Genomic DNA, 15,249 nt, shown 5'->3' on the forward strand with positions numbered 1-15,249 from the left:
TCCCGGATGAAACTCTTTTGCCATTATCTACATGCCCTCCAAGATCACAAACACCCCAAAATCACAAAATTAATAACCTTCCACACTGATATTAATTTAGGTCAATTCCTCAGTAAAAAAACATGGATTCAAACTTGTCCAAAGCCAACACCTTATGCAAGGAAAAGCACGAGTGAGTTATTTTAAGTGGGCACAGAAGATCAATGTGCCCACTGAAAACTAGAGTGTCACTGGATTGGAGTGACTTAGAGTCCAATCCTATGGATGTCAACTCAGAAGTAAATCCCATTAGATTCAATGGGGCTTACTCCCAGGAAAGTATAGATAGGATTGGGCTGTTAGAGCCCAATCCTATCCAACTCTGGAGTTCCGGTGCAGCCGCAATGCAGCCCTGGGGTAAACAAACATTTCCTTTCCTTGAGGAGGCCTCTGTGACTGCCTGCCCACCTAAAGATGCTGCACTTGCCCCTTTGGCATGGCTGCACCGGCACTGGAAAATTGGATAGGATTGTACCCATTATCATCACTTGGGCCTCCTTCCTCTTTCACAAAAAAACACCACAAGGTTCATTTTGGCTGGCACCACAACCAGAAGCAGTACAATCAAATGTGTACAGCCCAAGATTTTCACTTTTTAAAGAAAGCCTCCTGGCTGTTCTTAACCAAACTAATGTTACTCATTTTAAGAACTTATCGGCCATTTTCTTGGCCTCTACCTCCCTTTCTTCTTTTCTGAGAAGTTCTTTCCATGTTGGATCAATGCTTCAGAACCACAATCTAGCAGATGACAGAATTCCTCATTATTTGATTGGGGTTAATTCCCATTAAATCAGTTGAATGCATCTCACATCGTAATATCTCTCTCGCAAAAGCCCTAAACAGTTCTGTTCCCAAGTTTCTATTGTTACAATGGGCTTACTTAGAATCAGTATGTCTGAGATGGCAAGCTCTAATAACACACGAAATACGACCACTCATCTGAATACTCAGGCTGGAAGTAACAGGTTTCTTGAAGGATATTTCGCCGGCACACACCTCATCGGCCAAACTGCCAGCACAGATCAGCTGAATTTCAAGTTCAGCCTGCCGATGTACGTACAAAATGATCACTTTGAAATCCCCAACATGCTGCACATCTAGAGAAACACTGGTATATAAAGAGATTAGCATTGCCATTCTAAATACATTATTATGTATGCCAATAAAGGTCTTATCTATCTATCTATCTATCTATCTAAATACATTACAGTAGCACAAATCCTATTTGTTTCAACAGGACTTCCACTATGTGGCAAGTTTTGCATACGGGTCTAAGATAAGGCATTTTGACGGCATTCTACAAACTCAGAAAGCAACTTTTTTTAAATGCAGAAAGTGAAAGGGACAGCGAAGCAAGAGTTTTTCCCTCCTTGGTTTCACCGATCACCATTATATTTAAAGGCTCACCAATATATTTAACAGTCTCATCCTACTACAAAAAAAAGAACAGCAACTTTTAAATAGCTTTTAACACAGCCAATGTCATAACAGTACAAGTTTCAATTTCCGTATTGCTTTGCCCTCCAACAAGAAAAAAAAAAAAAGCATCCCAGAACTGCAGGATGCAGTGATATTTTTGGAACAATGCTCATGCAAGCTTTATCTCAGCCGCTCAATGACATCATCGTCTGTGACAATTTCACTTTCCAGGTGGCAGGAATGCAACTATTGTTGGTTGCCATGCAAGCATGCACTGTTTTAATTCATAAACACACACACACACACACACACACACACACACACACACACACACACACACACACACACACACACACCCCAACCAGATTCATTCGAAAAGACTGACCTATAGAAAGAAGACTCTCAGTTTCCTACATTGTTGGCTTTTCTGCTATCCCAACGTGGGACACCCAACTCAGTATGATGTGTTCCAATTTAATGATTTGATCCCTCGCAATGACCAAAGTCAGAAGCTATGGGGATGATAGATATTATGAAAGTGCAGTGGCTCTCTTATCAAGAGAACTTCAAGGGGGGGGACGGTTATTATTAAGAACAATAGTAAACCACTTTTCAACAAGAGTAGGTTACAAAGCGCGTAACATCATAAAACATCCATAAATGGTTCCCTGTCCCCAAAGGCCTTGCAATCTGAACACACACACACACACACACACACACACACACACACACACACACACACACACACACACACAGAGAGAGAGAGAGAGAGAGAGAGAGAGAGAGAGAGAGAGACTAGCTACAGCCGATGGAAAAGACGACATGCTGGGTTGAAGAGGGACAGTTGCTCTACCCCTGCTAAATATCACCACTTTGAAAGGTGCCTCTTGGCCCAATTAGCAGGTCCTTCCCAAAGTTTAGTGATTACAGTCCCAAGAATGTGACAAGGTGTTCACAGAGGCAGTTACTTCCAACTAACAAGATCAATAAAAAAACTGAAAGGCCCAGTGATGGAATGAGGAAATGTAACTAATCAGTATAACAGTTGTGCAAGATTTCCACACGATTTTTTTTTTGCCCATTTATTTCTTCTATTTAGACAGATACTGTGTCGACACTCTCGCATTCACAGTTTACAAATGCATCTGATGCTCTCTTTCTTTCGGAGCACCCAGTCACATTCCTCAACTCTTAAATAACCCCCCCCCCACCCCCGGTCAGGTCCTCTCAATGACTCTTCTTCACCTTGAGGCCCCACTCCCACTCAGAGACCCAAGGCTTTCATAAGCGAGGAAATGTCATCTTCAGCCGGTGGTACCAATAGCCAGGCCTCTGCGACTTTCACAGGGTCCTGGGCAAGTTTTGCCTATGCCAAATTTGTTATAGTGTGGAAAGGAACCCCCTCCTGCCCCCCCCCCAAAAAATTCCCAAGTCAACTTCCAGGACTCCAGAAACAAAATTAAGAGTCATGACCAGGACCCAATAATCTATTTCAGCACACAGTCATTAGTGAAATGTTAATTTTATCTTATTTTAATTTTAGACTGCAAATCCCAAACCTAAGGGAAGGATGATGATTTCTGTGAGCACAAATCTAGGCTCTTGATGGTCACACATTCATGGTTATAGTGGCGCAGGTACAATTTGAGAGCTATTTTGAGCTCTCACCCACACCTGTGTTTAATGTCCAGTTTAGACACACCTGTGTCTAATGTCCAGACACACTTGTGTCTAATGTCCCTTCTCTTCCATCTTCTCATCCTGTACATGTCATTCAGGCAGGCTATCCCTTGAGTGGGGCAGCCTCTCTGGGCCTTGCACTTGACAAATACGTGGCCATAATAGAGGGGCCACACTGACTGAGCTGACAGTGCCCCACACCCTTCTACAGATGGCTCGAGCTAGTCCTTTTTCCATATCACCACTTTTGAAGGCTGCTTCAGCATTCAGACCAGTTTGCAATATTGTAACGGGGACCTTCCATCTGAGAAAAAACAAGCCCAAAACCCTCAGGCGGGCACCAAAAACTCATTGCCACGGTCCTTTGGCTCCTGGCCCATGCCATTTTGACAGTAATTTGTTTCATGGAGACTGAATGCTGAATTAAAGCCAGGGATTTTGTTTGTGTGTGTGTGTGTGTGTGTGTGTGTGTGTGTGTGTGTTGGAGGAGGTGTGCTTTGAACCTTATCTGACTCTCAAACTATGCCAATAAACAGACACATCTAAGACAGAGGGATAGTTAAGTCATAGACATTCCCGTCTGACTGAAATGTACAGAATGAGAAGATGGAAGAGAAGGGACATTAGATACAAGTGTGTTTGGACATTAGACATAACCAGCGCCACTATAAGCATGAATGTGTGACCATCAAGAGCCTAGATCTGTGCTCGCAGAAATCATCACCCTACCCTTAGGTTTGGAAGGAGCAATATCCTTTTCCCATCCATTATACACACACACACACACACACACACAGAGGCTATTTTACTTCCACTTTTTATGACAGCACGGATCTCAAGCACAGAAAGGCTGAAGACATGACAAGAAACTACCTGATTTCAAACACAGAGGAAAAGTTACGAAACATTTTTGCCCGGCAGTGAGTCAGAGGAGACCCAATCAAACGGCCATGTGGTTTTTACACAAACGCACACACTTTCTTTGGTTGTCTATAAGAGCAAAATAATTTTTAAATGCCTTTATATGACTTCATTGTTTTTGTTTTAAATTTTGAACTACGCTCTCCATCCATTTTTAGGACATAACTCACCGTAAGACATACTTGTCCTTTAAGTATCCAGAAGGTGTTTTTGTTTGCTTTTGCTATGGTTTGCTTTCCTCTGATTTATACAAGAAAAGAATTTAAGATCCTCTCCTCATCAGGACCCCTGAAACCTTTGGGAAACCTGTCAGCAATCTCAGGGACAGCAACCCAATTAGAGCCGCTTAAAGGTCTGAAAGAGATGACTAGGACAGGCTACAAAGCAGCAAACCCACTGAGCGAAATAAAGAGAGATTATGCCACAGGAGCAACAGTTAGTCAATAAACTCTCCACAGTTCTCAGGCTCACGTCGCACCATCTCTTTCATCATAATTTTTTCCCCCGTTTGCAGAAGTACCCACTGCTCCTGCAACACCAGTTAACATTCCCAACTTCCAGCAAGCTGAAGGGACTGCAAGATGGAAAGTTTCGCCGAGACAGAGGGGAAAATGGTGGGGGGCTTCAGTGGGAACAGCTTTCCTCTCGGTAACAAACACATGGAATAGTGCAAGTTAAATGCAAAGAAGCAGATTCTTCGTGCACACAACAATTGCAAAAAACTATTGCCACACGCTTGCAGAAAAGCAGTACTGCCAATGCGATTTCTTTCTACCGATTTAAAAAGGCAGTTCTCTCCTTTTATCATTTACCAAAACAGAGTTCCTTCTAGTTCTCCCGGAAAGCAGATGGGATCCCCCCCGAACATGAGCACCTCATGGGTTTTAGCATTCAAATTACACCCTCATATATTTCGTTGTTAGGAGGGGGAAAAAAGTTGTGACTCTCTTCCTTGCCTGCTTTGCATAATCTCATTCAGACAATCCCCTGTGGGGAAAGAGCATCCTAATGAGGACCGAATCCCATTCAGCCTCCAAGGTTTAGGGTCAACGATCTGAGGTGACCATATGGGGGTGTACAGCAAGCAGAACCGGTCTGATAAATCTTGCCTAGGACTTTGAGACAGCCCCAAATTAGATCCCCGGACCAAATGGCTTCATACTATGTTTAAAATCGCACATGCAGGGCCTCTGGTGCTCTGCTGGCTTTAAATATACCAAGATATTCACTGGTCCCCTGGACTTCGTTGATGGCTACAGAATGCAAATCTGGGTTCAGTGATGCCTCTGTGTTGTTATCAACACATACACTTTCTCTGTCTCCTAATACTTTAAGGGTTCATAGACACAATAAACACAAGTCAGAAAGAGAGAGAACATTGATATGAAAATGTTACAGAACATAATACTTGTGCTCAAGTCATTCTATTAGCATATAAGGAAGGAGACATGATAAAATCTCAATGGGAAAAGAAAGAGAAAGTCACAAAACTGCTTGAAATAACATTCAAGCCATAGGGTGGCTCAAATGGGACTTCCATTCCACCCAATGGGATGGTAACTGGGAAATATTAATTTGCTTGGAGTTTGTTCTCTCAAACACAAAGGCTAGCATCTCCAGTGTAAAATTCACTTAAGGACAATGCGCTGTTTGTGATTCTAAACTCTTTGACAGTAGAAGCATATCCCACTGCTTTCATTTGAATTTGCTCCCTAGTGAGCACATTTCGAATCTCCAAATATACAGTATTTGGAAACATGAGCCCCACCGGGTCCAGTTCCTTTCAAGGCTTTCAGCAGTGCAATCCGGAATGCATTGACCTGGAAGAAAGTCTTCTCGAAATCAACAGGAGCTTCCTTGTCAAAGTGCAGCCTTTGAGGATTTGAGAGTTAGAACTGCAGCTTGGTAGGAGAGTCAACTACAGTAATTGAGGAGTACATTCTTGCTCCCCCGCTCCAAAAAAATATGTATTTTTTTTTGCACAGAACCTTTTGCACACTGAAAACTTGCACAGCAAGTATCTAACATAGGTAAATGTGTGCTTGCACATTAGGGCCTGAGGTCCCCCAGAACTTCCTTACAGTGATCAGATGGGCTCCCTTGATGCTAAGCGCATTTATTTTAAAGTTAGCCCTGTTAGTTGCATGGAACTTGAACACAGATTTAGGGAAAAACACAACTCAGTATTTTGATGCAATGATAATCATGTTAGCCTGTAGACAAAACCAACCAATCTCAACAGACCCTACTCTTAAGGAAGCTCATCTAGAACAGCAGCCTAGCTCTTCCTCGCTAGTACACGTTTCTGTGACTCTGATTCCCAAGTGCATTTATTAAACCGCCCGCATCATCCTATCTTATCCTCCCTCCCATCCAAGATAGGTCACACCACCTGCAATTCCCCTAAGGTTCAAGATTACATTGAAATCTAAACCATCTCTGATGGGGTTGAAAATTTCAGCCCGGTCACACTGATTCTAACTGCATTTCTTTGCAAGCAAGAGACTTGATCTGCAAGTCTCTTGATCTGCAAAAAGAGGGGGGGAAGCCCCCTTCTTTGTCAGCTCATCAAGGGGCTGCCACTGAAAGTTTTCCATACAAAACTTGCTTGCTTTGCACAGCAATGGAACAAAATTGCCACCCCAAGAAATTCAGCTGGGACCTTCCCAATATCTTTCTAACAGTTTGGAACAGCTCCTAGGGACTTCTAGAGGTCTTTCCCACCAGAGCTCTCCACTTACAGTGCCACGTGCATGTCCACTCAAAACCAAGCCCCATCATGTGGGCTTACTCTCAAGCTAGCATATATAGGATGGCAGCCTAAGGCTGTAATCTTAGGCACACTGACCTGGGTGTAAGTCCCTTTTATCTCAATGGGACATGTCTGGGTAGAGGCACACAGGATGGCACTGCTAGACTTTTTCCAAACAACTTTCCAAGCAAGCCCTTCTGGAAACAAATGGGACTGGTTTCCAAGTACTTCTCTCTAGATAAGTTAGATAAGATAGCTTGCTTGGTATGCGACCCTATGCATGCTTTCCTGGGAGTAAACCCCACTGAACTCAGTGGGGCTTATTTCTGAGTAGACACACATAGGATGGCACTGCTAGACTTTTTCCGAACACACAAATCTAAACTTTCCAAGCAAGCCCTCCTGGAACTGAATGAGACCAGTTTCCAAGCACTTCTTTCTAGACAAGAGCCAATCTTACGCATGAGATAAGACCTCAGAAGTAAACCCCATTATAGTCATACTTCCAGGTAAGTATGGATAAGACTGTGGCCTCAGTCAGATTAGGTAGCTAGCGAGATGAGCTGGACAGATAGATATTTTAAAAGGCAGCCAGCTCAGCGCATCTGAGACCTTAGAACTCGCCTCCTCCCAGCCTACCCTCAATGACCCCAAGCCACTTGACTCAATAAACCCAGTTCTTGTGATTGAGGGGCAACACAAAACCTGATGAACCTTCAGGGACCACAAAACCTCGTTTACCTGCCCACCCTTTCAGGGATTACAAAATCTGATGAACCTGCCTCCCTTTCAGGGAGACCTGTCCCTTGGGGGGGGGGGACCTGATGGACCTGCCCCCCCCCTTTAGGGACCACAAAACCTGTTGAACCTGCCACCCTTTCAGGGGCACCTGTCCCTTGGGGGGGGACCTGATGGACCTGCCCCCCCTTTAGGGACCACAAAACCTGTTGAACCTGCCACCCTTTCAGGGGCACCTGTCCCTTGGGGGGGGACCTGATGGACCTGCCCCCCCTTTAGGGACCACAAAACCTGTTGAACCTGCCACCCTTTCAGGGGCACCTGTCCCTTGGGGGGGACCTGATGGACCTGCCCCCCCCTTTAGGGACCACAAAACCTGTTGAACCTGCCACCCTTTCAGGGGCACCTGTCCCTTGGGGGGGGACCTGATGGACCTGCCCCCCCTTTAGGGACCACAAAACCTGATGAACCTGCCTCCCTTTCGGGGGGACCTGTCCCTTGGGGGGGGAACCCTGTCCCTTGGGGGGTCCTGCCCCCCCCTTACACAACACACACACACACACTCAGGCTCGGACACTCTCTCCCACCTGGCGTTGGTGCAGTCGTTGTACAAAGTTTCGAAGTCCTTCCTGGTGATGAGCTTGCAGCGGTTGACGCCGGGCTGGATGGCGCCCAGCCCGCGCAGGATCCGGACTTGCTCCACCGTGCAGACCACGGGCGATATGTCCAGCCTCTTGAGCTTGGTGTAGACCGTGTGCAGCCCCCCCACCAGGTGCTTGAGGAAGAGGTCGAAGACCTGGGGCAGGCAGATGAGGTCCTGCCCCTCCACCAGGAAGGAGGCCACCTTCACCCCGTGCAGGTCGACCATCTTGCACTCATTCCCTCCTCCTCCTCCACCAGTACTCCCAGTAGCAGCAGCAGCAGCAGCAGCCCCGCTGCCGGGGTTGCCTCCTCCTCCTCCTCCCGCCCCACCGCCCGCGGCGCTGGAGATGAAGCTGTGGATGAGGCTGCTGGTCAGCCGGGGGGACTCGGCGGGGCTGGAGGAGTAGAGGGGGTCCCCCCGGAACAAGCCCCCCGAGCCCCCGGCCGCGCTGCTGCAGCCGCCGCTCCCGCCGCTGGCCCCTGCGCTGGAAGTTGCCGGGATGATGGGGGGAGAGGACACGGCCATGCCTTCCACTTGGCCCCGGGCGCCCGGACCGCAGGCGGCGGCAGCTGCATCCACCCCGGCCGGCTCCACTTTCTCCCACGGACTGTGCGCGGCGCTGGAGCAGGCAGGGAGGCAGGCAGGGAGCCGGCGCTGGAGGGGCGGGCGGGGGGGCGGCTCGGACGCGCTCCCAGCACCAGCCGCTGCCCCAGTCGCCGCCCACTGCCCGCCCCAGGGGCGGGGGAAGGATGCTGATGCCGGCCCAGGCGCCGCCTTCGGGGCTGTGGCCGGACGCAGGCACTGCCTCCTGGGAGAGGGGGACGGACAAGTGGGGAGGGAGCATCGCCCCCCCCCGGTGGGGACCTGTGAAGGGGAGGGGGCGCAGAGGCAGCGTCAGAGGGGGAGGGGGGCTTGGCTGCCCTTCCAAACTTATCCAAACTCTCCATCCTTTGGAGAGAGGGGAGGAAAGGGCAACGTGGGAATCGCAGCCACTGCCTGCTGGGAGAGAGGAAGGGGGGCACATGTGGGGCAGTAATCGAGGCACTGGGGCAGTAATCGAGGAAGGGGGGCACATGTGGGGAGGGGAGCATCGTGGGGCCCCCCCCAGTGTGCCCTTGTGAAGGGGAAGGGGCGCAGAGGCAGCATCAAAGGGAGGAGGAGGGCTGGGGAGGGGGCTGGTCGAAACCGATCCAAACTCTCCATCCCTTGGAGGGAGAGGAAAGGGACCCTGAAGGGGAACGTGGGAATCGGGTCCTCCAGGCAGTGGCGTAGCTAGAGGGAGGGCGAAGCACTAAGGTTTGCAGGGAGCCTCACCGCAGCGACCCGGCCCCGTCCCCTTCAAAGCCATTCCGGGCAGGGGGGAGTAATACAGAGGCACCCCACCCCACCCCCGCCTGGAATTGCTCCTTGGCTTGCACGCTGCCTACTCGAGGCTCCCTACGAGTCCAATCCTATGCCTGTCTACTCAGCAAGTTCCATTATAGTCAATTGAGCTTACTCCCAGGAAAGTGAGGATAGCATTGCAGCCTTACAGCCCAATCCTATGCACACTTTCTTGGGAGTAAGCCCCATTGACTCTAATGGGACTTACTTCTGGGTAGACATGCATAGGATTGGGCTGTTAGTGCTTTGCACCCCCCCTCTAGCTACGCCACTGGTTCCAGGGAAGTTGGAGCTGGGAGGGGGGCGATCAGGTGCACGTTGCCCCCGCCCAAAGCAAGCCGACTGGCAGCCCACTCCTATGCATGAATACTCAGAAGTAAGCCCCACTGAGTTAAATGGGGATTACTCTCCCAGGAAAGTATGCATAGGATTGCAGCCTTCCTTCCCAGAGAAGTCTCTTAGGACCTTGTCTGCACATCTCATCCACCAGAACTGGAGTCCTCCCCTCCTTTTGAATCTTTGCAGGTTAACCCAACAATCCTACAATGTACTATTTCCAACCCTGGCTTTGGGGCATCCCTTCTATGCAGGGGGCTCTGTCAATTTCACTTAAGTACCATCTAATGGGGGAAGTGAAACTGACAACCCTTGAAAGAGTTCTGCTGCCCAGCATCTTTAATGGGCCAGTTGATCAAATGACTTTGTACAGATTAATAAATTAATCGATTAATTAACTGTCCAGGATGCAGCACGTGCCCCGTTGGTACGGCTGCATCAGTGCTGGAAAGTTGGATAGGATTGGGGCCCTTAATCGATTAATTTATAAATCTATAAAAAGTCATTTGCTCAACTAGCCCATCAAAGATACCTGGCAACAAAATCTATGCACGTTTATGGAAAGTTGTTGGGCCCTCATTCAGGATAAATGTGCATAGATTTAAAAGAATCATTCTGAAGAAAAATAACTATTCTTATTTTTTAGATGGTGCGTTCTTGCTTATATCTCATCGACGGAATTCTTAGAATAGGCATTCCCTTCTGTGGGTGGGGGAAGGGAATGCCAGCTCTACCAGGGGTGTCAAACTCATTTCCTGCGGAGGGCCACATAGCATTCATGATGCCTCCTGAGGGCTGGAAGTGATGTCATTAGCAAGAAGTGATGTCATTAAATAGGTCATAACCAAAAATAAACTCTTTTTTCCTCACTTAGGAACTCATTAGCTGCCAATAAATATATATATATATATATGAATCTTCATCATATTTCAAGATATGGGAGAGCCCAATTTTCATGCAAGCTGCCCTTGCAGCAGTAATACCTCAGCACTACTCAGCAGCTGAAAGCCTGAGGGCCATATAAAAAGCTTCCATGGGCCACACCTGGCCCCCCCCTTATGTTTGATACTCCTGTGCTATACCATAATGACTGCCAACTTCAGTTTTCCTAAGCATTCATATTAAAGTAATAAACTTTAAAGCAGAAGTTCCCAAACTTTTTAGCACCAAGACCCACTTTTTAAAACAACACTCTATCGGGACCCACCTAGGTTTATGAGGCTTTAAAAAAATTCTTTATTATGGAACATCAGCTAAGATACATTTAGCTCTCTATATTTACACATGCTTGCCAAAGGAAGAAGCTCAGATCCTTGCAAACTGCAAAAGCTGAGCTCTATTCAGGGCGATTAGCTCCTGCAGTTTGCAAAACAGCTGCTCATTGCTATGCAAAGACCTCAGCTCCTGGAGTTTGCAAAACAGCTGCTGCGCTCTCTTGTGGGGCAATGAGCAGCTATCTTGCAGACTCCAGGAGCTGAGCTCTTTGCAGGGTAATTAGCTATCTCACAGCAACTGTTACCCTGCACATGCCCAATCTTGTCTGATCTTGGAAGCTAAGCAGGGTCAGGCCTGGTTAGTACTTGGATGGGAGACCGCGTGGGAATACCGGGTGCTGTAGGCTTGTACCATAGTCTTTCGAGACTGAAGGTTGCCAACCATAGCTATCTCATGTTTGAATACCCTCAGGGCTTGAGGCCATTAGTTATCTGATCTTGCCATCACCTGTGTTTACTTTGGAGGCTCAGCTCAGCACTTCACGACCCACCAGTGGGTCCCAGGCCACAGTTTGGGAATCGTTGCTTTAAGTTTAAAGCATACGTTTCCCCATTGATTTGAGATGCCATTTTAGTCCATTTAAAGCAGGTAGTGCCGGGAGAACACTAGTTTCACCAGCGTTACAAGCGCGTAGGATTGGGCTGTGAGAGTTTTTACTGTTTATGGCGCAATCCACCCATTATGTAGCATGTCCCTTCCAACGCAATTATTGCTTTCTTTCCCCCTCTGCTTACAAGGGAAATCTTTAGAAAGAAGCATGCTTTCACAGCTTGACCCCCTGGCTGGACCAGCAACCCCCATGCTCAGATATGGCTGCAGTTGTGCAGAGCAGATCATGATGCACATCAGATGCAAGTCCCACTAGACTACAGGTTGTGGGCAGGCCCAGGCCAAGCATATAGGCAAAACTGGGCAACCACTGGGAAGGGGCACATTTGTATAGTTCTTCTTGAGACTGCAAAGACACTTCACGTGTCTTATCTTCATGTACTCCTTACCACAACCAGGAAAGGTCAGTAAGGTTGCAATCCTATATGTACTTACCTGGGGTAAGTCCCATTGCATTTGCAGAGTCTTACTTCTGAGCAGATATGCTTAGGCTTGATCCTCAGCTGGAACTGAAAAGGAAATCACCTAGTGAGTACATGGTAGGGGTGAGCGTGACCAGCCAAAGTTTTCCTGGCATCTGGGTTAGCATTGGCAAATGCTGCCCCCCTTTACCTGCATCAGCCTCTGCTCTTCCTGCCTGTGTGTTGCCATTGCACACCCCCTCTGGCTATACTACACCTGTCATGCTACCCCAGGTGCCAGGAGTCCTTGGGCTGGCCCAGTCAACCAAACCCATATTTCTGTACTTCTGAATCCTTTTGTAACCCTGGCCGCTTTCATCAGAAAGAAACCGCATTTGCTAAAACAGCTGCCTTCAGCACAGCTGCTTTAGTGAATTGTACTTGGTGAGTGGTACATTGTACTCAACGCCACAATTTTTCCTATGCATGTCTACTCAGAAGGAAGCCCTACCAATTGAACTTCCTCCAAGACAAGGGTGCATAGGATTGCAGCCTAACAGGCACTTTTTAAAGAGAGGGATACCCCAGCTTTTGGTTGCTGGGGCCACGTCACTTCCACTTGCTGCTATGGTGAGATGGAACAGCAAACAGATTCAGTGACTCAAAGAATATTCTCCTGATAGGAGAAAAGTATTTGCAGTATAAGAGAGGAACGAGTTGGGGGGGGGGCCTATGTGTCTATAACACCACTGGGCTCAAAAGGAAAGTCAAATGGTGGATCCTTTGTGGCCATGCACTGTGCTTTGGGGTCACCCCAACTGACGTGGTGGCTCTCTTGTATTTAGCAGGTGGAGAGGAACTGTCCCTATTCACTCCAGCATAATGTCCCTCTGCCCCTCTTTAATCCCCCTCATAATCCCCCTCTACCCCTGGGGGTTGGGGATAAGAATAGGCCCTCAGTTTGGCTCTACTTGTTGTAAGAGGCAACTAAATAGCCACAGGGTAGATGGGACTCCTTAGCCTGGGAAGGCAGCTCATGTGAGAGAAGGAAAACTCCGATCCCAAACCTCCACTGCCTTGTGGCTACATCCAGTTATGGAAAAGGCTTCAGGAGTCAACCTCGAGGCAAAATCCAGAGCCGGAGTCCCTGAGGCAGTTCATGGCTGAACACAGTCACGTTCTGGCAACTCCTGCAATGCCACTGGAACCAACCGTATTGGCTTCTGCCTTTCCACTGGACCATTCCAGCAACGTTGAGAGGGGGGATTTGCTGCATGGGTAACAGTCTATCCTCCATATTGACTTTACCCAGGCTTTGCGCACTGGAGAGCACACTCTGTTCCAGAATCACCATTCAGAGCATGATACCATAGTCTTTCGAGACTGAAGGATGCCAACAACAAAAATGTCCCTCCCTGAGGCTGTTACTAATGTCTCTTTTTAAGACTATGAACTGCTTTGGGACAGGGAAGCATTTTCTTTTTTTCCTCTCCGCAACCAAGACTTCTTTCTCAACTCTTCAATGGAAAAGTGACATCTCAGTACTTGCACTTATAAAAATAACAACAAATAACAGTGTCTCGGACTTCTTGTCATGTGTTTTCATGACAACACAGGGACGTAGGCGGTTGATATTCTCATCTTCCAATGAGAAACGGACTTCTCAGGCCACCCAGAGAGTTTCGGGCAAAGCAAAGGTTGAGGATCGACTCTTACATTCCGTCCACTCTGCGGGTTTGTATCCTCAAACAACAAACATGAAAAGGTCTTCAAACCGGAAATATAAATCTGATTTATAGTTCTTACATTGCTGGGTTCCCCCCTTTTCTTTCTCTCCCCCCCCCCCTTTCAAGTAATTTTTGCTTTCAGATTAATGAGACTATCAAATTCCACTCTCTGGGATTTTTTTTCCCTGTTTGACTTTAGTGCCTTCCATAAGCTAAATATATTTCTAAATAAGGCAGAGTTTTTGCAAGGCCAGAGGAAGCCTTGCGCATCAAAACCTCGACATGTTAGAGTGGCATGAAGCAATATAAAATCATAAAGCCTGTTGTAAAAATGGTACCCTTGAGAGGCGACTATCCATGGAAAAGAGGGCTGCTCGTACGCTAAGGAAATGCTCAAGGTTTGTGAATTAATGCCAGGCGTTGGCCTGGCGCATCCGAGCGTAGAAGAGCCAACTGCATTATGCGATGAGATTATTTCCTGTAATTTTGGAAGGTAAAACAAAGATGCTCCAATGTAATACAGACTTTAATATATTGACGTGTTGGAAATAGTCTGCGTCTGTCCATATGATTTTATGGTCCTGCTCTTTGATGGGCGGTATGTAGGCAGAATCGGTCCATAAATGAGGCAGACTGAGGCAGTTGCCTTAGGCGGAGGATTGGCAAAGAGTGGCGGGCACTAATGTCACATCTCTCTCTATCTCTTCTGCTGCTACTCCCACACCTCCCTCTTCCATGTTTAATGGGTTTGAAAAAGAAGAGAGAAGATGAGTTGTGGAAGAGAGGAGAATATTTGCATAGTGATTTCTGAGTGCACTGAGTACGTCACTTTTTAACAGAGGCATCTCTAGGATTTGCATCACAGAGGCATCATCTAGGATTTGCATCTCTAGGATTTGGGCAGGAGTTCTGGTCTAGAGGGTAGAGCCTCCGTCTGCCTGAAGATAACATCCACAAGGTTGCCAGTTCGAGGCCACCGGCACCGTGCGACCTTGAAGCAGCTGACAAGCTGAAGCTGAGCGATTTCCATCTGCTCTGAGCGTGGGAGGATGGAGGCCAGAATGTGAAGCCAGATTGGAATGAAACACCTGAATGTAGTGGTTCTTGAAAGAAAGAACCTTCTTTCAATTGTAAAAATCCCTATTTAATAAGGGATTTAAATAAAGCCTGCCTATGTAAACCGCCTTGAATAAAGTCTTGAATAAAGACCAAGAAAGGCGGTATATAAATACCTGTTATTATTATTATTATTATTCTAGGATTTGCATCACCTACTGTGAGAGCTCCTTGCATCACCTCCACGAATGGACCTCCTCATGTAATAAT

The 15,249-nt window shown here is 47.4% G+C and overlaps 1 protein-coding gene and 1 pseudogene across 7 annotated transcripts in view; one reads left to right on the forward strand and one right to left on the reverse strand.

The window, feature by feature from the left end:
• Window positions 1–8,869, reverse strand: part of DACH2 (dachshund family transcription factor 2) — a 340,677-nt gene extending 331,808 nt beyond the window's left edge. For all 7 annotated transcript variants that reach the window (XM_066639978.1, XM_066639976.1, XM_066639974.1 and 4 more), the window contains exon 1: window positions 8,137–8,869. In XM_066639978.1, the coding sequence (XP_066496075.1) occupies window positions 8,137–8,717 (581 nt within the window). In that variant the 5' untranslated portion in view covers window positions 8,718–8,869. The remainder of the gene's footprint in view (window positions 1–8,136) is intronic.
• A 2,543-nt stretch (window positions 8,870–11,412) lies between these two features.
• On the forward strand, window positions 11,413–11,532 carry LOC136663304 (5S ribosomal RNA; annotated as a pseudogene).
• The last annotated feature ends 3,717 nt before the right edge of the window (window positions 11,533–15,249 follow it).

This window comes from Tiliqua scincoides, chromosome 12 (genome assembly GCF_035046505.1).
Source record: "Tiliqua scincoides isolate rTilSci1 chromosome 12, rTilSci1.hap2, whole genome shotgun sequence".
Lineage (NCBI taxonomy): Eukaryota > Metazoa > Chordata > Lepidosauria > Squamata > Scincidae > Tiliqua > Tiliqua scincoides.